The 27,598-nt window shown below is 42.1% G+C and overlaps 1 protein-coding gene across 1 annotated transcript; it reads left to right on the forward strand.

Moving 5' to 3' along the window:
- The first annotated feature begins 4,479 nt into the window (after positions 1-4,479).
- Positions 4,480-27,598, forward strand: LOC133447360 (NACHT, LRR and PYD domains-containing protein 12-like). The gene is made up of 14 exons (XM_061726035.1): positions 4,480-4,558; positions 4,654-4,721; positions 6,447-6,557; positions 6,686-6,739; positions 9,927-11,682; positions 11,782-11,952; positions 12,330-12,497; positions 12,584-12,757; positions 15,794-15,967; positions 19,092-19,265; positions 19,642-19,815; positions 20,495-20,665; positions 23,900-24,064; positions 25,648-27,598. The coding sequence occupies exons 2-14, from the start codon at positions 4,670-4,672 to the stop codon at positions 25,844-25,846; spliced, it is 3,543 nt and encodes a 1,180-aa protein (XP_061582019.1). The 5' UTR covers positions 4,480-4,558; positions 4,654-4,669; the 3' UTR covers positions 25,847-27,598.

Below are 27,598 nucleotides of genomic sequence, written 5' to 3' on the forward strand. Positions count from 1 at the left end.
GATCCCTTTGTGGGAGATTTGCTTTTAAAAGTGGCTTTTTTGTTTTTTTCATGTGGACACACACTGAACTTTTTGGAATACTGTGTTTTAATTTTCTGCAATAAATACATTTACTTGTACTGAGGTGGTTGCTTATTTGATTTCTGAAATGTGCATGTATATGTAGCCTGGTAAACCCCTTTTAAGAAGCACTGCATGCATTCCTGCAGGATGCTTGCAGTAATCCTCTCAGGTGCAATTTTCTTTTGCACCAGTAGAGGTTGCTGTGCTTGGGGGGGTTGGGGGGTGAGGCTTGGGGGGTGAGGGTTGGGGGGGTTGGGGGGTGAGGCTTGGGTCGGTGAAGTTAGCCCCCCCCACCCCCCACCCCCCACCCCCCTCTGAAAGTCTGGAATGTCACACCTTTGTGTGACAATTCTGCCAGCATGGCACCCTGCTGGGTCTGGCACCTCCAAACACAGCAGGAGGTCCCAGTACAATACGGGAGTTTCCAGACCGGGAAAATGATAAGTTTTCGGGTGGTTTACCTTACATAAATTCCCGTGCTAGTGCCTGAAATACCGGTGGTATACACAGCCGTAAACCCTGTTTTTTTTGCTGTGTACAGAGACAAAAACTAATCAATATTTGCTCCCATGTACTGTTTCTAATCTGAACATTATATATATATATATATATACATATATATATATATATATATATATATATATATATATATATATATATATATATATATATATATATATATATATATATATATATGTATGTATATATATTTGTATATATATATATATATATATGTGTATATATATATATATATATATATATATATATATATATATATATATATATATATATATGTATATATATATATATATATATATATATACATATGTATATATATATATATATATATATATATGTATATATATATATATATATATATATGTATATATATATATATATATATATATATATATATATATATATATATATATATATATATATATATATATATATATGTATATATCACGCATGCAAATACAAAGAACCACTCAAAAGTGTTTCGGTAGTTTTAACATCTGTTTGTCCCATCTCTTCCTCCGTCAGTCCCAAACACTCTCACAGCGCACTGTTTTCCCATAAAGTAGCCATAGCTACTCGCCCTGCTTTGTTTAAAAAGTATTGGTCTAAAGCCCCCTTGTCCCAGACCGGGTCCCTAGCAGCTACCCGAAAGCCCCTCTTCCACCAGCCACTGGTGGCCGACTGACCCCATCAGTCCTATGAGTGTGGACTTCAAAATCCAGTAACGCTGATGCAGCAATAGACAAACGATAAAATAAACAAACACACTTAAGCTAATAAACCCGGTTCACAACGTACAACTAAACTAGTTAAATGTTTAAGTTTCTCGGCCCAGACACAAAACAGCCTCTTGCGTGGATCTTTGTAAGGGTTTGAAAAGGTGGTTTGGTCTGGTTAGTCAGCATCCCTTGGTGAACAGCTGGATGGTTACGCTTCACAGGTGATCCTGGTAAAGCGGCTTTCTCTCTCCTGCTCTCCTCATCTCCGTGTGGATGAGGGCACTGCAGCTGGGCCTCCTTTGGCTCCAGGTCGGTCCAAAAGCATTCACATCATTGGGGTGTGTTCACGAGTCCCTCATTCGGCTCATCTGGGGCTTGGAACGTTAGCGGGTCACTCGTTGCAGACCGTGGTTGCCATTTCCAGGGAACCAGACGCTTCTTCAGGGACGATAATGGAGAAGGCCGGTCTCTAACCAGTAGCTTGTCATGCTAAGGTAGGAGCTGTTGCCTTCACAGCTCACAGGCTCAGGAGAGGAAAAGAGACTAGAAAGGGGGGAGCCTGCTCTTTATAGCTGGCTGACATTAAATCAGCAGTGGCCACTCCTGCGTTTTGGGGTCCATGCCCAATGAGGGGGCTATTCCTTATCACAGAGGGGCCATAAATGATAAAGCCTGCCGGGGCTTTGAGTCATTAAGGAGGTTCCTTTGTATTAAACCATGTGGTCAGCTGTAAGAAATCAAGTCTGGGCCTCAGATTTAGGCCTACACACAACATTATCATATTTGGCATTGTATTTCTCACTGCCACCTATAAAGCTGAGTGTGTAATGAGATAGTGGTTATCTACACTCCAAGCTATAGATGTAGCTGATTTAATGGCACGGTACTGATATGAAGAGTTACTTCTGTGTTCATTAAACATAGATGTATCTGCTCTACACAATGTACTATATCATTTGAAAAACAGAATTAGAAGTACTATACAAGAACTTCTTCCGTAGATCTTCACCTGCTGTTTTTTTTGACTATATCTAAACAGTTCCTCTGTCAAGTGGGTTGTGCAATGTTGACACTGCTGAGCTGGATTGCTCAAGTGGTCCAGGCAGACAGTTGCAGTGGGTTATAGAGCGTGTCCAGATTAATATGTAACATCTTCAAAGAGTCTTCAAAGGGTTTAAAACATTTTGCCTGCCATAGTTCTGGAGCGATGGACAAAGTTTATCTGGTCTGATGAGTCCAGATTTAGTATAAGAGTATATGTTACATACAGCCCCCTGATGTTCAACACATCAAAGGCAATAATTCTCTGGAAAACACCTTAAATCGAGTCATATCCAGCCTGAAATATCTAACAAATCCTGATCTAAGAAGGATTTATTTCTGGACTTTGACAAAGAGGCCATTTATCTTTCTGGGGTTGATTGAACTACGACACAAAAGCAACTCATCCAAAGAATTGTACAGCAACATTACAGCAAATATTTTGAGATCCAACCTGATGGGAGTAGAAGGAATAAACATGGACATACTGTATAATTCTTAAACAAATGATTGCATATTTGTAGTTGGCCATTGAAGAAGGGGAGCTGAATGAAATTAGTCTCCAAGAGAATATACTGAAAAGAAAAAAAAAAAAAATCACAGGAGAGTTACACACTGGATACTGTTACAGACATGAACACATCAAACTTTGCTCTAATCTATTTTTAAACTTTGGTCAATAAAAGTGTAGCTTATCTGAAATGATTAGACATAAAGATAAAGGACTCCTTAAATCAATCCACATCCTTTCTGGATGTAGCAAAATATTTTGCCTGCTATAATTCTGGAGTGATGGAAAAAGTCAATCTGGTCAGATGAGTCCAGAGTGATGGGTGCATCAGAATAAACATGGCAGATAAGAAATGCACCCATCATCTTTAGTGCCTGGAACAATATCTGACACAAGGACTGTCAACGTCTGGAACACAGACCTGAATCAAGGACTGAAGCTCTGAAGATTCAGCTCTGGCCGTCTCAGTTTCAGATGTTGACGGTCCTCATTTCAGATACGGTTTTAGTAGAAAAATGATGATGGATGGACAGATTAAACTAGAATGAAGTAAGGTAACGTCAGCATCATAAATTTGCATGAGCTAAGCCAAGCTAGAGATGTTAAACATGATCACCTTGCAGGTCAAACATGTTCATACTTCAGCACCCAACTTAAAATATTTTATTAACATGTGAATTCCTAATTTGTCACACAGGACGAAAAACCCAGATGTGAAACATGAAAGGACAAGCTAGATAGCAGTGTTTGTTTGTTTGGGGCAGCAGTAGCTCAGGTGGTAGAGCGGGTCGTCCAATGATCGGAAGGTCGGCGGTTCGAATCCCGCTCTGTCCCAGTTTGCTGTCGTAGTGTCCTTGGGCAAGACACCTTACCCACCTTGCCCCGTATGAATGTGTATGAATGTGTATGAATGTTGGTGGTGGTCGGAGGGGCCGTTTGGCGCGGAATGGCAGCCACGCTTCTGTCAGTCTGCCCCAGGGCAGCTGTGGCTACAATGTAGCTTACCACCACTGGAGAGAATGTGTATGGATGAATAATGATTTCTGTAAAAGCGCTCTGGGTGCCTAGAACGGCAGAAGGGCGCTATATAAATCCAAGTCATCATTATTATTGTGTGTGTGTGTGTGTGTGTGTGTGTGTGGAAGAAGAAATGAACATTTCTTCAGCTTCAGTGACTTCCTCAGGTCTTGACCTGACTCTAGACACTTTTGTTCCTATAGACCTCCCAGAGGTGGTCTAGTCTTACACGAGTGTGGTACTATATCAATGTACACTCTCACCCCCATGCACAGGGGTGACATGTAATCCTACTCCTGCCAGATTCCTCTCACCATGAGCCGCTCTGGACTGGGACAAGTTCTAGGCCCCAAACACAATGCAAGAGCGCCAGGCTGCAGAATGTGTATGCACCTCGACTCTTGAATGTGACTGTGGTTTGTTTATTAAGTACAGTAATAAACTCCACAACTTGAGTAGTATGGGTATGATTGTGTATTCAAAGTGCAATCACTTCATTTGGTTTGTTTCACATGATCAAATGCAAGTGGGTGTGGAGCTGAGAATAGAAAGAAAAAAAAGGTGTGGTTTGGTGTTCGTCTGAGTTTCGTTTCTATCAGACTTTCTACAGGAAGTCCCTGCTGACTAACTAGAAGAAAGGTTTGCTTGTTTGATGTATGCTGTGTGTATATATAAAGTAACTTAACAGGTAAGAGCGCAAATGATGGAGGAGGCCAAAGTGCTTCTTTTTTTTTAAAACCTTGTGTTTTCTGTGTAATGTTTAATCTTTACTTCTAAAAACAGACCGGGATGCAGAAACATGGAAAACAATTTTTCATACAACCAGTCTGTGGTTCCGACAACAGCAGAAGGTAAAACAATGTTTTACTTTGTAAAATAATGTCTTACTTTTCAAATTTTCTTGCATTTAGTGCCATTTATTTCTCTATTTTTTGGTTAACTGGACATGTTTGTGTGGAGCAGAAGGAAAATAGTGACTCATACAATGAAAAGTGAGTGTAACCCGGATGACTTGACTAAACTAGTTGGGAGTTACATTCCAACAAAGGCAGAGAAAGGCATATATGCAGGCAGAGAAATCTGGTCCCTGGGGGACAGACCTTCCATGTAAAAAATCTTATCGGTTTGTCACTTCAATGTAGTCAGACCATTTACTTCTTCTTAAGATGTTTGATGGGGGTTTTTTTTAACAAAAAACATGAATCTAATTAACTTACTTATTATTACTAATCACAGTAACAGAAGAGAAAACAGTAACAGAGGAAAAAAAATCAAAACAACAAAAACTATTTTGTAATCATTTAAGAAAATATGAATAAGATCATAAAAAACGTTTTGTTGTGACACTGCCTCTACTGAGACAGGATTTCTACCTCACCAGGTTTCATAGTAAAGGAGAGGTTCTTCAAATAACATTAATTTTATATAGGAATTACACCGTGACATTATACACCTAATAAAAAATAAGTGCAACTTACTAATGTGTATAAAAGTTATGATACATGTAGCCTACTCGTGCTTTGCATATTCTTTGCATATTCTGTATTTTCATTGTTGCCACTTGGGGGCAGTCGAAGACAAATCTGGAACAGCCTGATCAGTGAGATATTCTTGGGTGTGTTGGCCTGCTGCTGCTGCTGCTGCCGCTTCATTACCTTTTCTCTGCTATTATAAAGACACAAATGATTATGGACAAAAAATACTTTGTAGTAGCATGACATTCTTAAAATGATTAATATTTTCTATTAAGGTTGAGAGATTAGAGTATTAATCTAAATCACAGCTTCAACTGACAAAATTAGTAAATTGTGAAAGTTGCAATAATTACTGCAGCTCAAGTCCTGACTATTTTACCATTCCCTGAAATAACATAACTAAAACAGCATTAGCATTGGTCTACTTTTTATAATAGTAGACCAATGCTACTATAAGGTTGGAGATTTGAGCACAATGTAGACTGACTAGATTTGCAGAGTGGCCAACACTTTCATTATCTAGGCTCCTGATAGGCTGATATATGTGCTGACGTTGGAAACTTTGAAAATCCATGCCATAGCGAATACAGCTTTATTACACCTTAACTGATAATAAGCCTTTCCTGAAAGCACACTACAGCTCAGGAAATCAAACAATTTAGACCAAAACAGTCTTCTGGATGTGGCTGTAAATATGATTAGTCTGATTGCGCTTAAACCCATAAATTAAATGCTTGGCACTTGAATGCAATCCATGCTATGCCTGCAACCCACAAATCTTTTCGGCTACAGATGACATCTTTCCTTTCAAAGTCTTTATCCACTAAACCAGAGCAGCAGTGTGGTAAGAAGTCAAAGTAAATTGAAGAAGTAATACTAAATATGTACATTTTCCACACTACCTCCACTTCTTTGTCTAGTTTTGGGTTTTTATCTAAACCAAGATGCGAAAACTGGAGAAACAAGAACTGAAAATTTACACTGGTATTACCTACATTTTCTTCCCGCTCTCATCCCTTCACACACACGTACCCTCATCTTTATTTGGGAAAAATCCAACAAAAAAAACAACTCCTGATTGCTTTATGTCTTCTCATTTAGGTCAAGCTCAAAGCAGAGGAACTTCATTTTCTGCCCAGGGTGGAAGCGTCATCAGCGCATCACACTTTAATGATGTCCATGTACAAGGCAATCTAGTCACCAACATAAATGGTAAATATTTCACATATTTCACGTAAATTAATAATTAAATACATTTAAATTTCATTTCATTAACCTGAAATGTAACTATTACATTCCTTTACATTTATTGTTTTAATAATTGAACATTTCTGTTTCAGTCCATCCTCCTGCCAGAACTGATGGGTCTGATGCTGTTTCTGACAAATCCAAAGGTACTTTATGTGATTTATGTTAAACAATTCTTTTTCTACCAAACTACACTGAACTGGGTTCTCTCTGCTTCAAACTTCACAAAAGTTGTTCTGAAGCTAAAAATGCCATTACAGAAAGAAAAAAAAAAAAGACGAATAAAAAATAAATCAACCAACTGAATTTCAGATATAAACGTCATGTGGTGACCTAAGGCTGAGATATGGTTCTGCGTCAAAACGACGCCGTGGGGTACGCGTTGACGCGTACGTTATGCCGTGGCCCACGCCGTTGCTGACGTGCACCTCCCAAAAATTGTAACTACGCGTCGAGACGACGCAGACCAAATGCAGACCGAGAGGCTGTGATTGCGCTCTTTTCTTCGTGTATGTGTGATTTTTTTTTTGCTTTGGTTTTTTGCACAATAGTTGTCCTTATCTCTTTCATTCACTGTGACCGGAAAAGTCGGATAAACCATTCAGGAAAAGATCGCGACCCCCTAGCGGTCGCGGGGGGTACTGCACCGCGGCGAAATGGAGTGACGGAGAAGTCCGAAGGGTTCACGACGCCGTCACGGTGACGCCGTGTGCTCTGCGCTGGTGTAGCGCAGAACCATAATTCAGATTTTAGTCTCGCGTGACTCAAAATGGCGGACGAGATTTCGTCTCATCCAGTGAAAACAAACTCGGAGGCTTTACGACCAGGATAGGAGTGTGTGTGTGTGTGGGGGGTGGGGGTTAGTAGGAGAGGATGAGAGGAGAAAAGTACAACCCAAGACACTAGAATAACTTCTCACTACAGGAAAACCAAGTTCTTCTGATGTTTCCCACACAGAGACGCACTATTGTGAAACTAACTTCACACGTGCGCTCTGGTCATTCAACTGGGAAATGAGGAAGGGCTTTGTTTTCTATTGTGGAAGAACATGTCATCAAGATCCGTATATGCAAAGTAGACAAACGATAAAATAAACAAACACACACAAACTAATAAACACAACGTACAACTAAACTCGTGTTAACTAAGTTTCTCTGCGCAGACACAAAACAGCCTCTTACGTGGATCTTTGTAGTTGAAGAAAAGGGTGGTTTGGTCTGGCCGGTCAGCGTTCCTTGGTGAACAGCTGGGTGGTTACGCTCCGCAGGTGATCCTGATAAAGAGCCGCTCTTTCTCTCTCCTACTCTCCTCATCTCAGTGTGGATGAGTGGTGCATCATGGGCACAGCAGCTGGCCTCCTTCAGCTCCAGTTCGGTCCAAAGGCATTCACGTCGAGGCATGCAGGGTCCCTCGTTCGGCTCATCTGGGGCTCGGAACATTTGCAGGTCACTCGTTGCAGCGCTGCAGACAGACGCTTCTTCGGTCACGATTGTGGAGGAGGCCGGTCAGTAGCTAGTAGCTCGTCATGCTAAAATAGGAGCTGTGGCCGCTTCATAGCTCACAGAGAACTCCATTGGACCATGGACAGGTACGAGTTAGAAGACACCCTGGGACCAAGAGAGGAGGAAAGAGAAAAAGAGAAGAAGAGAGCAAAGAGGGGGGCAGCTTGCTCTTTATAGCTGGGCCCAGGCTGCGACTGCGGCCCCTCCTGCGGTTTTTGGTCCATGCCCAATGAGGGTGCTATTTCTTATTACTGAAGGGCCGTAAATGCAAATCCTGCTCCGGCGTTTGAGTCATTATGGAGATTCCTTTGTTCTTGTTGTTTTACTAACAAAAAACTGCTCAACTAGCTGACCACTAAACTGCACAAGCAGCAACCCAGAAGGAAAATATGACGCTTTTCCACTAGTATCTACTCAGCCCGACTCGGTTTGTCACACCTCGTCCCGGCTCCACCCGTTTTGTCCCCGTTTGTTTTTCCACAGCCAGGTGAGAAGTGGGCGGGTTGGGGTGAAGCTGCTGTGACGTACTCGATTGCGCAACCCCTTTGTTTGTGTCGGCGCAGATGAGAAAATCAGCTGGAGCCGCGAGCGGCTGAGAGTAAACAGCGCCTGTGGATCTGATCGTTCCTTATCGCCGTCTACATCCCTTTTTTAAATCTCTCGTCAGCCACCAGGTTTATGAACATCTGCACCTCAGAGTTGGATCACCAAACAGACTTTTGCTGGTTGAATAAAATGAACAAGAATCCGTCAGAGTCTCTTTCTCTGATGTCACATCCTGACTCAGACGTCTGACTCCAACCCCCCGACCAATCGGTGGCCTGTAGTGTGATGATGTCAGATACAGCCGACTCAGCCGCTTAGAACCTCGACAGACTCATTATCTACTCGGCACGTTAGACCCCTAGTGGAAAAGAACCAAACCAAGGCGAGTGGAGTCGGGCTGAGTAGGTGCTAGTGGAAAAGCGCCATAACAGTCCGATGGTGTTAACAGCAAATCAGTCATCACTCAGTTGAACCATTACCACCACCACAAATCATTAAAAACAAAACTAGTGGTTTACAAAATAAATAACACAATTTGTTATAATAATAAAATCGCTGCGAGCCGCCAGTCGCTCTCGCGCTGACTCCCGCTCCTGATTCAAACGTCTGACGGCCCCGCCCCCCAACCAATCAGTGGTGCTGAGGGTGGTGACGTCAGATATAGTGCCAGCTCAGCACGCTTAGAACCTCGGCAGAAAAGATACAGAAAAAGTATCTGCTTGACACGGCTCCACCCGCCTCAGCCCGTAGTGGAAAAGCGCAAGACAGGGGCGTGGCGGGTAGAAGCGAGCTGAGTAGGTACTAGTGGAAAAGGGCCAACAGACATGTGCAGGACCTAACCCTAACCCTAACCCCATGCAGTCATTTGTTTTTGCTAGGACCTTCAAAAGTTATTGCAAATTCTGTTTAAGGGCAATATTTGTTTAAACACTAGTTTAACACACGTTTCAGGAAATATTACCCTCGGCCCAACATGTAGTTGGAGAAACAAGAAGCAATGCAGCGGTAATAGTCGAAAGCATCAGTTACATGACACGTTGGTTTTCTAAACAGCCATTTTGAAGCCTTTTTTCCCATAGACCTTGAAAGTTGGCAGTGGATACCAGCTTTTTCAATCAACCCACGTCGGAGGGGCTTCAGACATTTTCAGCAGAATATCTTGCTTCACATGTGTTGGTGGCGTAATCAGAAATTAAGACTGTACTTACTGGGTTTTCTTTGTTTAAGCTGGTCGACAGTAGCTGCTTACTTAAATACTTATATTTATATGCTTTTCATCTTTCAGAAAATGTCAAGAGGAGCCAAGATGAACTTAAATCTTACCTTCTATATAAAACGAAGAGCCTGCCTGAAGGAACAGAGGGTGAACCTGTGACTTCCTTAAACAAGATCTACACAGAGCTTTACATCATAGAGGGAGGCAGTTGTGAGGTCAATAGTGAACATGAAGTGATTGATTTAGAATGTACAAGGGGTACAAGTGTAGAGAGGAAAATCCATCTCCATGAAATTTTTAAAGCCTCATCAAATGAAGAGGACCCACCTCAGAGAGTTTTGACGAAGGGAATTGCTGGCATTGGAAAAACTGTTGGTGTTCAAAAATTCACTCGGGATTGGGCAGATGGAGCATCCAACCAAGCCTTCCAGTTTGTTTTTCCCTTTACATTCAGAGAGTTGAATTTGTTAAGAGATGAGGATTGGAGTCTTTTGGACTTGATAAAATACTTTTTTGATGATGAGGAGGATTCAAACATGCCCGATTACAACAATTATAATGTTCTGTTCATCTTTGACGGTCTTGATGAAAGTCAGTTCCCTCTGAAATTTGGTGAAAATGGCCTCTGTCGCAAAATTACAAAGAAGACCAAAATAGATGCCCTACTAACCAACTTAATAGAAGGGAAACTGCTGCACAAAGCCTCAGTCTGGATCACAAGTAGACCCGCTGCTGCCAATAAGATTCCTCTCAAACACATCAACAGAGTGACAGAGGTGCGAGGGTTTGATGATGAGCAGAAGAAAGAATACTTTCTAAAGACAATCAGTGATGAGACAATAGCTTGCAAGATCTTGGATCATCTTCAGTCAAGGGCACTGAGAAGTCTGCACATCATGTGCCATATCCCTTTATTTTGCTGGATTTCAGGCAGAGTCCTTCAAAGTCTCTTTGGAAGTTGTGATGAAAGCGAGTTGCCCAAAACTCTAACTGAGATGTATACACACTTCCTGATCATCCAGACACAGCGGAAACAGCAAAAGGATTACCAGGAAGGCAATGCCAACACAGATGTGATTATGAAACTGGGAAAGTTGGCATTTGAACAGTTACAAAAGGGTAATATAATATTCCTTGAAAAAGACCTGAAAGATTGTCAAATTGATCTGAAACAAGCTGTTATTTATTCAGGAGTTTGTACACAAATCATAAGAAAAGAACATGGTCTATACAAACAAGAGTTTTACTCCTTCATACACTTGAGTGTTCAGGAGTTTCTCGCAGCTCTGTATGTACAAGAGACTTTCATGGATGGAGGAGGAAACCCTCTCAGCCGGATAAGAGTCCAGTCACAAGAAGGAGGAAGTCCTGTCATTTTCCTCCACATGAATGCAGTCAACAAGGCTCTGGACGCTAAAGATGGACGATGGGACTTGTTCCTACGCTTCCTTCTGGGGCTGTCTCAAAAGAAAATTCAGGAGCTTCTCCAGAAAGTTTTGGGACTTAAGGAAAGATGTCTACAGAGCAGCCAGGAGACCATCAACTACATTCATGAGATGATCAGGAAAGTGTCTTATGCCGACAAGAGTATTAATCTGTTCCACTGTTTGAATGAGTTGGGTGACCAGTCTCTTGTAGAGCAAGTCCAAAATTACCAGAGTTCAGGGGATGTTACTAAAATGTCACCCTCCCATTGGTCAGCTTTGGCGTTTGTGCTGCTTGTTTCCAATGAAGACCTTTCTATCTTTGATCTGAAGAAATACCATGGATCTGATCAAGTTCTGGAGAGGCTCCTCCGAGTGCTCAAAGCATCAAGAAAAGCTTTGTATGAGTGTAGTTTCAATCAATTACATATTTATCTGAGAGTCCAAGTTGGCTTTTAAAGGTATCATGAACAATCTTTGCAAATGTTTTTTTTCTATAGGTTAAGTGACTGTAAACTCACTGATAGATGCTGCAAATGTATTGCCTCAGTTCTTGGCTCCTCCTCTGGTCTAGAGGAGTTGGATCTAAGCGGAAATCCTCTGTACGACTCTGGAATGAAAATACTCTCTGATGGCCTCAGAAGTCCCAACTGCAAACTCCAAACACTCAGGTAAAACATAAAAAAAGAGTAAAAGATTACAGCAATTATTTATAAATATGTAAAGTGACATTATTAGGACAAAGTGGGAGTAAGTGCCTGCCATTGTTTATGTTATGTTTATGTAATTATTGCTCGGGGGTCATGTTCTGGGTCTCTGGAAAGATCCTAGAGACAACTTCTGTTATAATAGACACTATATAAATGAAATTGAATTGAATTGAATAGAGACTATGTCTACAATGTTTATCTTTTAGTGGCTCCGTCTCATAGAAATACGTTCCCCATAGAATGAAGTATGACTTTTTTTCTCCCTCTTTTTTGTATTAACTGCTGTAATTATTCTTTGTGTGTGTTTGTGTGAGTCATTTTTCTCCCTTGTGGTGTAGTTTGAGACAATGTGGCATTACAGAAGAAGGGTGCAGATCTTTGGCCGGGGATCTGGCTTTGAATCGGTCCCACCTGAAAGAGTTGGATCTCAGCCACAATAAGCTTGATAATGAAGGACTGATAATGCTTTCAAATGTTCTGGACAAATGCCATTTGGAAACACTGAGGTATAAAACATTTGCACTATTTTATCTCTATACGAATAATGATATGAAAAAAATTTAGTAATTAACAAAAACCAATCTGTCTGCAGGTTAACTGAGTGTGGCGCTACAGAAGAAGGATGCCGAGAGCTGGTCTCAGCTCTCCACTTGAATCCATCTCAGCTCAAAATCCTTGATCTGAGCAGGAACAGTGTTGGAAGTGAAGGAGTTGCTCTGCTCTCTAGCTTCCTGAGGAACCCTGACTGCCAGCTTCACCAATTAGGGTAAACAAATAATTCCTTTTTTAACTTTAAAGGAATTTCCACTTTTGATTGTGCTATAGACTAACCATTTACCTACAGTGTTAGTGGTAAGCGTTTAATGTCTTTGGCCCATTGGGACACACTGACGTTAGACCACAGGAATAAATATCAGCCGTGCAACCGGTGCAGTTGCACCGGGGCCCAGACGCTGTCAGGGGCCCATGAAGGAGAGAGAGAAAAAAATGTTTTTGTGAATGGAATAGTCCAATCACTGTAACAGGATACCTGTCAGTCATGTTCAGTAAATGATGTCTAACAGCTACCTCCATAAATGAAAAACGAAATTGACCCGACCAACAGGGGGCCGGGAGGAGACTTCCTGTGCTTTGCAGGGCGGTGTAGCCAGTCACAACGCTAGCCGTCATGGCAACAATAGCAGTTCTCTATAGTGACTGTGCCCGTGTGTGTGCGCTTTTGTTTAGGGCAGGGTTGGGGGCACCAAAAAAATATTTGGACTGGGGTCTATCACCATGATGTTCCGCCACTGCGTTAGACCATACAGTTATATCCGCAGGTTAGCAGCCTGTCTTTTGATTCAATTCCATTAAATTTTATTTGTATAGCGTCTAATACGACAGATGTTGTCTCTAGACGCTTTCCAGAGACCCAGAACATGAACATAAACCCCGAGCAATTATTACATAAACAATGGCAGGTAAAAACTCCCCTAGTGGGAGAAAAGCCCCAAGCCAAACATTAGCAAGGAAAACTCCCCTTTAGGAGGGAAGAAACCTTGAGCAGGACCAGGCTCACAAGGGGGGACCCTCCTGCCGAAGGCCAGGCGGGAGGGGTCGGGGACGTCAGCAGCACACAGCAGGCAGGTGGAAGCAGCAGCGGGATGACCGGGGATGGGGGGGCGGGGTGGCGCAGGCCAGCACGCAGCTCCCGAAGCTCCAGCCTGCAAACATGCACAAAAGAGAAAAAAGGGGGGCCAGCACAAGAAACTACAGGAACGATGGACAAAAATGATAGCTTTGAGATATTTATAATAAGTAAAAATGGAAATGGAGAAGAGAGGAAGGGAGAAGGAGAGGAGAAGAAGGGTGAGAGGCACCGCCCAGTGGATCATGTCGGTGCCCCCCTGCAGCATAAGCCTATAGCAGCATATCTACCACAAAGCTATGTTTGAGACTAACCATTATAGTCTTGTATCTGCAGCTATGACTACTGACTCTAACACACTAGAGTTTACACTACCTAGAGATTTACCAACACCAGCTAGAGGTTTACTAAACACTAACTATAGGCTTTACTAAACAGAAAGGTTTTAAGTTTGGTTTTAAAGGTGGAGGTGGTGTCAGCCTCCTTAACCCAGATTGGAAGTTGGTTCCATAGTAATGGTGCCTGATAGCAGAACGCCCGCCCTCCAAATCTACATTTGTGGCGCTTTCACACTAGTACCGCCTTACCGCCTTACCGCGGCTCGGCTCATCGCGGCTCCACTCGTTTTGTCCCCGTTTGTTTTTCCACAGCCAGGTGAGAAGTGGGGGGGTTGGGGTGAAGCGGCTGTGATGTACTCGATTGCGCAACACCTTTGTTCGTGTCGGCGCTGATGAGAAATCAGCTGGAGCCGCGAGCGGCTGAGAAAAAAACAGCCCGTCTACATCCCTTTTTCAATTCTCTCGTCAGCCCCCAGGTTTATGAATATCTGCACCTCAGAGTTGGATCACCAAACAGACGTTTGCGCTTTATAATAAAATCGCCGCGAGCCGCCAGTCGCCCTCGCGCTGACTCCCGCTTCCTGATTCAAACGTCTGCCGGCCCCGCCCCCCGACCAATCAGTGGCGAGGAGGGTGATGACGGCCCCGCCCCCGAACAATCAGTGGCGAGGAGGGTGATGACGGCCCCGCCCCCGACCAATCAGCTGCCTGTAATGTGATGACGTCGGAAATAGTCCCGGCCGAGCTCGGTTAGAACCTCGCCAGAATGGTTACAGAAAAAGTATCTGCTTGGAGCAGCTCTACCCGCCTCAGCCCCTAGTGAAAAAGCGCAAGACGGGGCCGTGGCGGGTAGAAGCAAGCTGAGTAGATACTAGTGCAAAAGGGCCATTGGATACTCTAGGAACTACGAGTAAACCTGCACTCCGAGAACGGACAGCTCTGCCAGGAACATAAGGCACTATCAGGTCTTGTAAATAATGCGGAGCATAGCGTTTTGGGCTTTATACGCAAGTAATAAAATTTTAAATTGGATTCTGAATTTTACAGGTAGCCAATGGAGCGAGGCGAACACTGGAGAGACGTGGTCTCTCCTGCTGATTCCTGTCAGTACTCGTGCTGTTGCATTCTGGATCAGCTGGAGCCTATTCAGCAAATTACTTGGACATCTTGCTAATAACACATTACAGTAATCTAGTCTAGAAGATACAAACGCATGAACTAGTTTTTCTGCATCACTCTGCGAGAGGATTTTCCTAATCTTTGCAATATTACGGAGATGGAGGTTTTACAAACCTGATTAACATATGGTTTAAACAGCAAATCCTGATCGAACCGTATGATTTTTAGAGCAAAGTCATGATATTTAAAAAAAACATCTGAAAAGTTGGTAAATACAACTTCTAAAAAACAGCAAATGAAGATAATAAAAATAGTTGGATAAATCAAAGGGAAAGAAAATGTAAAATAGAGGAACCAACTGGAGGATTAGACAATCCAGCAATGCCAAATTAGCCATCTGAATTGCCCATATGAGTGAGTGTGTAGATTGCAAGTACCCTTATGATTAAATAGCTTGTACACCCATCTTCAGTTGTAAGAACTTTAGTAACTAATTGTTACCTGCATAACATTACCAGTCTCTCACATTTGTGGAGGAATGTTGGTCCAATCTTCTTCTGAAGGTCCCACGTGTGAGATCCCCATAACTCCATCAGGTTGAGGCCGAAACTTCGGCCGAATCTCATAGATTTGGTGGCGTGCTTGCAATCGTAAGCAGTCAGAGACCAGCATCTATTGTTTGTTATCATTCTTAATTCAAAACTGCTTTTCTCTACAGGCTTGAAGGTTGTCGGTTCACAGAGAGTGGCTGTGCTGCGTTGGCTTCCAGTCTGAAGTCAAACCCGGTACATCTTAGAGTTCTGAATCTGGGAAGAAATGATCTCAGAGACTCTGGAGCTGAAAACCTTGCCAAATTCTTGGAAGATTCACTTTGTCAGCTGGAGATACTGAAGTATGTAAGCTGGCCACTATCACACTCTTCACACCTGCATGTATACAAAGATAGTTCTCAGGCTTTTGACCACATTAACAAACTAATACTTAGTAATCATAGTTTCAAAATGTTGTCTTTTATGAGCTTTAAAAGGTCAACAATTAGAACAGTTAAACACTGAGATAGCTCTGCATAAGTTGATTATGATTTTTTTTCAATTACTTATGTTTTTGTAACTATTCTTACTATATTATTATTTTACACGTGTGTCCAGAACAGCCTTCACAATCTATATATATATATATATATATATATATATATATATATATATATATATAATTTTTTTTTTTTTTTTTTTTTTTTTTTTTTCTTTTCCATATAATATGGAATTCAATGTTCTTAAATGAGAAATATTTTTCACAAGTGGAAAACATTCAAGACAGCTGCCAATCTTTCCAGGAGAGGATGTCCACTCAATCTAACCCCAAAGTCTGACTCTGCAGCACTCAAAGAATAATATATGCATGCACACACCCACACACACTATCGTATACCACAAAGGCCTCAGCAAGCATGATAATAAGTAAATCAGGGACTTTAACATTTAAACGCCTCAAATGTTGGGATGAGAACCCTTGCTTGCTGAATCATCTCTAGCTGAAAATCTGCACCCCTCCCTGCAGATATGGTCTGCATGCAGACATATTCATCTTGGGTACAAGGTAGATGGCCAATGTTACATGCATCAGAAGAATGTTGACCAGTTCAGCTAGATCCACATCCTCCAAACCCAAGAACTGAGTTGACCTTAGAAGAATCTGCAGTTATCTATCATGGGGAGCAACATCAGTGTCTTAAAGAAACTGAGCAAACTGATGAAGAAGGCTGGCTCTGTTTTGGAGCCTCTGGAGCTGAATATGCAAAGGAGAGTACTTCATAAAATGAGGAAGATCATGGACGACCCTGAGCAACCTCTTCGCAATGCAATCAGAACATTTACATGCACTAACAGAAAGTTGAATTGTTGCCTTAATCGGATCGATATCAACATTTTAAAAACCATGTACTGTACGTATACACCTTAGTCAGGGTGTAGTTGAACCGCACTGAAGCTCTTGATAGCTATTAAAGCCTGATATTGCGTCCTAATTCGATTTATTCCGGCATGTAAATGCAACCCACGCTTAGACGTGCTAGCGACTGCCCCAAGACTAGAGTCTCACTTCTGGAAGTGACGACACTGCAAAACCCAGAATATCAACACAGTAGGAGAAGAAGAAGATGAACAACAAAGAAGGAACCGGAAGAACACACACCTCACTCAATAATCGATTGTCTTCTTGTGCTTATATATTTGGATATCTCGGAAACTCCAGCTCTATCCTTAGCTAGATTGTTTCCAATAGCTTGGTTTAGATTTGCATGTGACCACACTGAGTGATTCAGCAATGGGGTGTCATCAGTCAGAGGCTTTGGGGACACCCAGGGCTGTTTCATGATTCTCACAAACTCTGAGAACAAAGCCAGTCTGTGTCTCACCATAGGTTGCTATGTGGGGGGAAATCATTTTCTGACAGCATGGGACTTTGAAGGGTGGCACAATGGGCGTGGTTCAGCCGCTCTTCAAGCCAATCAATGCAAAAGCACTTCCATCTTTCTCGACTGCTGATTCGACACAACAGCCATGGTTCCTCTCTCACCTCATGATAGAGGATGTTGTCCTACCTCACCCTTCCATCTCTTGTGTCATCATTCATCACGTAGGTTACCATCTCAGTAAATGGTATGAGGTTTTTGGAACTAATAAACAATGTAACAAATAGAGGTAGACAGTGAAGTGCAGTAACATTGAGGAGGTTAAGACTAGCACTTTGAGAGATCAGACCCTCCATCTACCATAGCAGTCTCATTGGCCTTGACAAGCATGTTTAAATAACTTTGTCAGGAGGGTCCAACAGTTCATCTTCTATAAGTCTAATGTGGATAGTGCAATCACATCTGCAGTTATCTATTGGGGGAGCAACATCAGCGACTTAAAGAAACTGAGCAAACTGATAAAGAAGGGGGGAACCGACTCAAAACCACACAATAAGTACCGGGGTCCTTATACTTTATTTTAATTAAAAGACAAACGGTTCTGGTCTGAAGCCTCTGCAGCTGATTGTGCAAAGGAGGGTACTTCATAAAATTATGAAGATCATGGCCGACCCTGAGCATTCTCTTCACAACACAATGGTTAAGAAATGGGGTGTCTTCAGATCCACTGCAACACAGACCACAACAGGAGCTCCTTCCTGCCCACAGCAATAAACCTCTACAATGACTCTTTGAAGAGACTTAAATCATGACTACTGTAACAATAAATCTTCATTTGCATTTTAGTAAAGTATTTATTGAAATGGAATTGAAATTGAACAGGGTGTGGTCCCCATATTGATTTGTTCCAAATGTATTAATGGAAAGTAAATATAGAATGAAGAGAAGAGGGTTTGAAGAAAACATTGCAAAAGCATTGCTTTAAAAGAGGATGTACTAGACTTTGCACATGACTACATGGGGCGGCAGTAGCTCAGGTGGTAGAGCGGGTCGTCCAATGATCCGAAGGTCGGCGGTTCGAATCCCGCTCCATCCCAGTTACTGTCGTAGTGTCCTTGGGCAAGACACCTTACCCAGCTTGCCCCGTGTGAATGTGTATGAATATGTTTGAATGTTTGGTGGTGGTCGGAGGGGCCGTTTGGCGCGGAATGGCAGCCACGCTTCTGTCAGTCTGCCCCAGGGCAGCTGTGGCTACAAATGTAGCTACCACCACCAGTGAGAATGTGTATGAATGAATAATGGTCTAAGTGTAGCACTTTGAGATTCATTGAATGGAAATTGAGTGTTACAAGTTAAATGCATTATTATTATTATATGTATAAGTATTCTCACTCTGCATCTGTAAAGTTATTCCAAGCACCCTCATCTGGGAAGAAAAGGAATCTTTTGTAATACAACACCCAGTATTTCTTTGTTTTCTTTTACATTTTATTTTTAAATACTATCCTGAGAAATGACGTACATGAGAATTCATATTACACAGTGACTCCTGTTTGCTCTCCTGTAACATTTTCAGCATAAAGCAATGTTTGGGATTTGTTTTTAGGCTTTTAAAGACCAAACTTCAAAGGCATGACGCAGAAGTCCTGGTGTCAGCCTTGGTTTCAAATCCTTCCCACCTCAAGGAACTGGACCTGGGTCTGAATGACATTGGTGATGAGGGAGTGAAGGGAATTTCTGCTCTTCTGAAGAATCCCAACTGCAAAATGGAAGCACTGAGGTGATGACATGCATGACGAATGTCAGTTTTGTTATAACAAATACAAATTAGCCATCTGAATTGCCCATAGGAGTGAGTGTGTAGATTGCAAGTACCCTTATGATTAAATAGCTTGTACACCCATCTTCAGTTGTAAGAACTTTAGTAACTAATTGTTACCTGCATAACATTACCAGTCTCTCACATTTGTGTAGGAATGTTGGTCCAATCTTCTTCTGAAGGTCCCACGTGTGAGATCCCCATAACTCCATCAGGTCTAGGTCGAAACTTTGGCCGGATCTCATAGATTTGGTGGCGTGCTTGCAATCCTAAGCAGTCAGAGACCAGCATCTATTGTTTGTTATCATTCTTAATTCAAAACTGGTTTTCTCTACAGGCTTGAAGGTTGTCGGTTCACAGAGAGTGGCTGTGCTGCGTTGGCTTCCAGTCTGAAGTCAAACCCGGCACATCTTAGAGTTCTGAATCTGGGAAGAAATGATCTCAGAGACTCTGGAGCTGAAAACCTTGCCAAATTCTTGGAAGACTCACTTTGTCAGCTGGAGATACTGAAGTATGTAAGCTGGCCACTATCACACTCTTCACACCTGCATGTATACAAAGATAGTTCTCAGGCTTTTGACCACATTAACAAACTAATACTTAGTAATCATAGTTTCAAAATGTTGTCTTTTATGAGCTTTAAAAGGTCAACAATTAGAACAATTAAACACTGAGATAGCTCTGCATAAGTTGATTATGATTTTTTTTCAATTGCTTATGTTTTTGTAACTATTCTTACTATATTATTATTTTACACGTGTGTCCAGAACAGCCTTCACAATCAATATATCTAAATGATTTTAGTTTTAACTTCTTAGAGATGATTGTCAAGTTTTTCTCAACTTTATTAACTAGAGAGATAATGTTTTTAACTATGGGATAATTGTTTTTTTTGACTTTTCTTTTGTCCAATCAGGTAAAAAGTTATTTTGTTTTTTAAATGGTTATATAGTTACTGAAACCATTAAGAAAAATTGCATTTAATTAAAAAAGTTGTGATTTTCACTACGTGAATGTTTAGACAGACCAAACCAGAAATGGAACAGACAACATGAGAGCTCTTAAACAACAAACACTCGTGCAATTAGGAGAAAAACATCTCTCTACAACTACATGATTAATTACTCCTTAACATGCATGTTTACAAAGAAAATCTGATTTGAGAACTGTATTTAACTCTCTCCCTGCAGCCTGAGGTGCTGCACCTTAACAGAAGTGGGCTGCCAGACTGTGGTTGCTGCTCTGAGCAATTCCTCCGCTCTCAAAGAGCTCGACCTGAGCTTCAACCAGCTCAAGGAAGAGGAATTGAAGCTGCTCTCTGGCTGGCTGAAGAAACCCTTCTGCAAACTTGAGATATTGAGGTGAGATTTGTCAGATTTGTCTTTTTACATGATATGTTCTCACTTGGGATGCACTTACATTCAATTTACTGTTTTGCCACAAAGGGGCTGCTGGTTCAGTTATTGAAGAGTTATTAATGATTGTCCTTTGACAATTATTAACAATTAATAAAGTAGATTATTTATCAAATTGAATTATCAAAATGAATAAATCAAAACGGGGCACCACCTGAATTAATCAGGAAAATGATAACTAAACAGCAAAATCAGTCTCAAGGAAGATTATTCCTTAGAATAATAGTAAAGGAAGGAGTCCGAGCACAGACCTTGCAACCAGCAGTTGTGACAAATATGTATAAAATACATCGAAACTCATCTCGGCCTCTTGTATCTGCAATCTTGTCCTTTCGGTCACTACCCAAAGTTCATGACCATAGGTGAGGGTAGGTGCGTAGATTGACCGGTAAATCGAGAGCTTCGCCTTTCGGCTCAGCTCCTTCTTCACCACGACGGTCCAGTACACCAACCGCATAACTGCGGACGCTGCACCGATCCGTCTGTCAATCTCACGCTCCATCGTTCCCTCACTCGTGAACAAGACCCCGAGATACTTGAACTCCTCCACCTGAGGCAGGACTTCTCCACCCACTTGGAAACAATTTTTGCATTAGTACCTTTAGAAATTCTTTATTGTAAGTCAAAAATGACAGTGATACAGTTTGGCAATAATTGTTGCCAGTGGGGCTAAACAGGTTAAACAATATGGGTCACAACCAGGGGCCTCATCTATAAAGCTTGCTTGCGCAGAAAAAGCGCCTGAAAGTTGCGGAAGCCGCCTTCTACGCAAATCATCGGATCTAAAAAGAAAAAACTAACCGAAAAATCTGCTTATCTTTACGGCAACTAGGACCCTCCCGTAAGAATTTACTTAAGACACGGGGAACTGGCGACGCAGGGTTTGAGGTGGTGAAATGAAGCCAGATTCATGTCATACTCTTAATAATGTCATCACATATCACAAAATATATCAGACTTAAAATAATAAAATAATAAAATAAAATAATATAGCGCTGATCGTGTTCCTCTGTGTGTGAAGCTGTCAGTCAGGACTCTGGTGCTGCTGGAGCTGCAGCCGCGGTGCAGGACACGCCGGGAACCTCCTTCACCGCTTTAGGACAGAACAAATGAGGGGCTGCGTTTAGGGAGCCCCACGGAGCCCCTCATTTCTTCCCTAGAGGGACTCAGATTTGTTTTCATATATATGAGTTTTACGGGCGCGTGAAACCTTTAGGTGCGGGTGTATGGTGCCTAAATTATGGCCCCGCGTTAAAACGACGCAGAGCCTACGGCGTAGGGTACGCGGCGACGCGCACCTACGCCGTAGGCTCTGCGTTGGTGACGCAGAACCATAAACCCGCCCTGAGCAGCTCTGAGGGGAGACGGGAGGGGAGGAGGGGAAGCTGGGGGTGAAGCGGGGCTGCAGGGCCGTTCTCGTATCGCTTTCATACAGTGTCTTGATAATTTGCAATGTAAGGCTGAGCCTACCGTTAGTTTTTAAACTGTAAAAAGTAAGGGGAAAATAAACATGATTTTGAAAAGACGGGGGGACGTGTATCCCCCTGTTGCACCGGGGAACTCAAGGCGTTCCGCGCAGCAACGGCGTGCTGCCACTCACTCGCTTTATTTTATACTATTTATTTTTCTACTTTTACTGTGACCACAAAATAATGTGGTTTTCCTGTCCTCCTCCTCATCAACAACATCTAGATCTCAGATCTCAGTGAAATTCAGTGGCACGGTGGCTCGACACGTTCATTCATTCATTCTGAAGCCAAACAGGTTGCAGGAAGCCACTGCGCATGCTCAGCAGGCTCATTCATATGCAAAATGATTCCATTTTCGGTAGAAAGTGGGCGTGTAGAGGGAGGGATACCAGGCGGATTCACGTGCGCAGCCTTCCAGCTGGACTGTGATTTATAAATAGAACCTTACGTGGAAGTCTGCGTGCACGCGGTTTTATAGATCCGGATTTTTTTTTGCGCCCGCCATTTTCGGCTTTTGAGCGTACGTGCACTTTTAGTATGACTCCTACGCAGTCCATTTTAAATGAGGCCCCAGTTCTTTAGGTGATTTTAACATATATTTCACAGGAACAGAACAAAATCAGTCAGTGATTCAAGAAAAGATGGTGAAGGAATGCCAGGGGGCCTGCACCAAAACACAATCACAGACAGTGAACACACGCCTAAAGGTTCTGCCTTACAGCTAGTGATTCCTTGACGGCTTGTGACTCCAGTTAAATGTTAAATGTTCCTGGGGGAACAACTATCAAACAAACATAAACCCAATATTTCTACTCCAAAAAAAAGCAATCAGAATTGTCAACCATGCTAAATACTACGCACCAACAAATCCACTTTTCATCCGGTCAAACACCATAAAATTATACGATTTAATCAAATTCAAGACAGCAATAACAATGTACAAGGCACACAACCAGATGCTCCCACACTGTATCCTGGAGTTGTTCCAGGTGAGGGAAAGCAGGCACAACCTAAGGGGCTATGGCATTTTTGAGCAGAAATGGCCAAGAACAAAAAAAATGTCAAGGTGTATCAGTGTCGAAGGTGTGAAACAATGGAACCGCCTGGATGAGGAACTAAAAAAAAGTAGCTCAATTTATAAATTAAAAAAAAATTATAAATCTAAAATAATGGATAAATATAGAACACTAATATAAATTATCTTCATATTAAACTGTCTAAATTATTCCTCCTGCAGCTATCCTCAAATCGTGAGTGACCAAATTTATTTTCTTCTCTTCTTTGTTTATTTTCTTTGTTTTATTCGTTCGTTTCGTTTTCTTCTTATTAGTATCTTTTGTTTCTGAAGTCTGCCTTTGTTGAAAAGGATAGGCAAAATAAGCCATGAGGCTTCAGCTTATACCTTTTTGGTCAAAAAAAAAAAAAGGAAATGTGTACATATATATAATATATATATTTATACCTGTGTGTATACTGTACATATACAGTGTGTATATGCAAACATCTTAAAATGTAAATGACCAAAACAAAATAAACTAAACTAAAACTAAACTAAAGCTTATGTTTGTTTGTTAAAATGTTCAGGAAATAAATAAAGATATAATTGGAAAAAACACAAACAAACAATGTAACTTAAATGACCAAATTGATGAATCATTCATGTTTAAAAAGCAATTCTGACCCAGAGCTCTGTCTAAATCCCTCCCTGTAGCCTCTCTGGATGTGGATTAACAACAGTTTTCCAGACATTGGCTGCTGCTCTGAGCTCGTCCTCAGCACTCAAAGAGCTTGACCTGCGCGACAACCCTCTCAAGGACCAGGAGCTGAGGCTGTTCTCTGACTGGCAGCAGAAAACCTGCAGACTGGAGAGACTGAGGTGAGACGTGCCACATTTGTTTGTGTCTATGTTAAAGCTGTAGTTTTCTTTTTAATTATTATTGTTTGGTTCCACCTTAAATACAATTATTAACTAATAGGAACTATCACATATCGACCAATCAGAAGAAGGGGCGGGGCTAATTCATGCCAATGAAGGTCAAGTACTCAATACCGAGTCAGATGACACCACCCATGACTCTTTATATCACACCATTCAAAATTTATGGCAGAAAATAGGAACTATCAAATATGGACCAATCAGATAAAGGGGGGCGCGCTTTTTGGCGTCTAGCATCGCCACAGTAACGCTTTTGACTGAGAAAAGTAATGCGCGTCGTTGCAGGATGGAGACGCAGATTTTGACGTATAACACACCTGGGTGCACGTTACGGTTCGGGCCGTATTAACTGCCGAAGAAATGGCATAAATTGCGCCAAAATTACACAATTAAGTCAAAATGGCCGACTTCCTGTTCAGTTTTCGGCCATGGCGCCAAGAGACTTTTCTTTAAGTTGCGACATGATACAGGTGTGTACCTTTTTTTCGTGCATGTATGTCCAACCGTATTGTGGGGCTTGAGGCACAAAGTTTTCTAGGGGGCGCTGTTGAGCCATTTTGCCACGCCCATTAATGCAAACCATTAAATATCAAATTTATCACCAGGCGTGGCTTGCGTGCAAAATTTGGTGACTTTTGGGGCACGTTTAGGGGGGCAAAAAGGCCCTTATTTCGTCGGAAGAAGAAAAATAAGGAAAAGGAAAAAGAAAAGGAAGAGTAAAATTCCTACAGATACAATAGGGCCTTCGCACTGTAAGTGCTCGGGCCCTAATAAAGTCTTCCCATAGCTCACAGACAGAGAACAGGTCTCCAGCACCAGCCATGTGTTCTCCTCTCAAACAGGAAGTGAAACTTAACTAAATAGGAGTTAAGACTGCATTTACCCTTGTTTCCACAGGGGGCAGTATAGCATTAAGCAGCTTGGCACTGGCCATGACATCATCACTTGATTTCTTCTTTTGCAATTCTTATGAAATAATGAAATAAATACATAAATAGTAAGTGGAAGCGAAAGGATTAGTGGAGAAAAACTGTTTAAAGTCAGTTTCAATTTCATCCATCCATCCATCCATCGTCCGCCGCTTATCCGTTCCCGGGTCGCGGGGGCAGCAGCCTCAGCAGGAAAGAGATATCTGCCGTATCTGCGCATGAAGAGTATAGACAGCATAGTGAAGACTCCAGTGCATCATGGGAAATTCCCCAGCGATATGGATATGCTTTCGTTCGAGGAAGTTGAGCCAGCTCTTATCTCTTATCTTATCTTTAAGCTTTACCAAAAAACAAAAGCCTCAATCCTAATCATGAAGGTTGAGAGGGTGCCTGCGTCCCAAACACCACACACAGAAGAGGTGTCTGATACAGAAGGCTCTGCCTCAAGTTTGGCATTTTTGCATGAGTGTGAAGTTACGACACAGCGGAAGGGGCATTATCAGAAAATATTTAAATAAAGTTGAATCAAATTTTTGTACTTCCAAACAAGACATGGTCTTAGTTACTAGATGTTAACATGACGTGTTTCACCAGGTTGCCAGATTCCCTGGACAGCAGCGAGAAGTCTCTGGCCCCAGTTCAGAGGTCCGAGTCCTCGTTCCTCGGAGAGCCGGATCCGGACAAGAGTCGGCCAGCAGGAAGGGGTTGGAAGCTGCCCTCTGATTTCCAGCAGAAAATGTCCAACGAACTGATGCTGCAGCATCAGAACAGTGTGCTGCCTGAGCAGCTCTGAGACATGACCCAACTGGACAAGGTTGACTTGAAAACATGCAAACATCACAGGTGAACAACACATGTGGCTGATCTGCCACTTGAGAGAGACCAGGGGCCTCATGCACAAAAAACGTGCGTAAGCAACTTTCTACGCTCACGGTCGGATGTTCAAAAAGTGATTTGAACGTGGAAAGTTGCGGTCCTTCATGCACAAATCATGTCTGGCGTATGCACTTATCTGAGGTTTTGTCCGTTGGCGACACTCACCGGTGATGCAGTCAACTGCAGAATATGAAGAAACGTAACGTTAACAATAAGTTCACGACCACATGAAGGACACGACAGTCCCCACATCACCAGATAAGTTACACAAGAGTTGAGCTGCAACAATCTCACAATCAACCACATGATCTGAACAAACAACTAAAGGCAGGAGCTCAACGATGGAACCTGCAAATCCCAATCGAAGCCTTGGTTCCGTTAGAGCACAGGTGTCAAACTGAATCCCAGAAGGGCCGGTATCCTGCATGTTTTAGATGTTTCACTGCTTTAACACACCTGATTCTAATTAATCATCATCACCAGCTTGTCATCAAGGCCTGGATAGTTCTGTTGATGACACAGTCACTTGTATCATGGTGCAATGAAGCAGGGAAACATCTAAAACCTGCAGGGACACCGGCCCTCGAGGACTGGAGTCCGACACCCCTGCGTTAGAGGAACCTGCTGATGCATCAGATCACACCGATCTGCTGGTCCAGGACTAAGACTGGACCATCAGCTGGTTTAGGTACCAACAGGATCCTTCTGGATCTCTGTCCTGAACTGGACCAGCTGCTCCGGTTTGGACCAACATGATGCATCAGCTGGAGCTGCAGACAGGTCGGACATCTCTGTCCCCATGACGACCGTATGGGACAACTACTCGAGATAAAAGCCAGATCCTAAAACATCCCATAACTGTGTCTGGACCGAAAAACATTAAAATACATTTTACAGCGAAAAAACGGTTCTGTAAAGTTGTCTTTTAAAATAAAACTAAGATGTCACGGAAAGGGTGGTTGGTACGAACTGATGTGACTCGGCAACGAATGAATGAAGTTGAATGAATTAAGTTTTTATTGAATGTTTAGGCAACTTTTAGAGTCTGATATTGAGTCAGTTGCAGCTGCTGCAGGACTCCAGAAAGTGTTTCTCCGGTGATGGAGGCCGGGACTAAGACCGGTCTCTCCTCCTGTACACGAGGCCCCAGGTCCATCAGATCTGTGAGTCAGAAACTACTAGAGCTGCATCGTCATTTTATTATAACTGTTTGGTGACTGTCTGACACACGCACTTGCATTAAATCATGTTTTAAGGGTGGATAATATTGTATTGTAATGGGAAAATAACAATGTATTCTACATTTCGGACACATGGTAATACTCACTGTCTGAGTCTTGGAAATGCAATCATCTTATCGTATGCTCTTTGTTTGTTGTTTAACTTTATCTGAATCCAGGAAGGAACTATTGTCGATTACAATCGACAATACCTGTCGATTGTATTCAGACTGTTTTACAGACTTGTTTACAGACTTGATGACATTTACTTACCGTACACAATCTTTGTCTATAACACACACCTACTGTACTGTACACCTTGGAGCAAACCATCAATGTGCAATTATACTTTGTTGTGATTGTATGCTGATCCCAGTACTTTCATGCACAGGTCCGTGTAAAATGTATTCATTTTCTGATTAAATAAATAATATCAATATCTATTCAAA

Source organism: Cololabis saira, chromosome 1 (genome assembly GCF_033807715.1).
Source record: "Cololabis saira isolate AMF1-May2022 chromosome 1, fColSai1.1, whole genome shotgun sequence".
NCBI lineage: Eukaryota > Metazoa > Chordata > Actinopteri > Beloniformes > Belonidae > Cololabis > Cololabis saira.

Coding starts and splice junctions, on each gene's coding strand:
- LOC133447360 (XM_061726035.1), top strand. CDS start 4,670: ATGGAAAACAATTTTTCATACAACCAGTCTGTGGTTCCGACAACAGCA. Junction 11,683..11,781: donor AAAGCATCAAGAAAAGCTTT/GTATGAGTGTAG, acceptor TTTTTTCTATAG/GTTAAGTGACTGTAAACTCA. Junction 15,968..19,091: donor TGTCAGCTGGAGATACTGAA/GTATGTAAGCTG, acceptor ATTTGTTTTTAG/GCTTTTAAAGACCAAACTTC.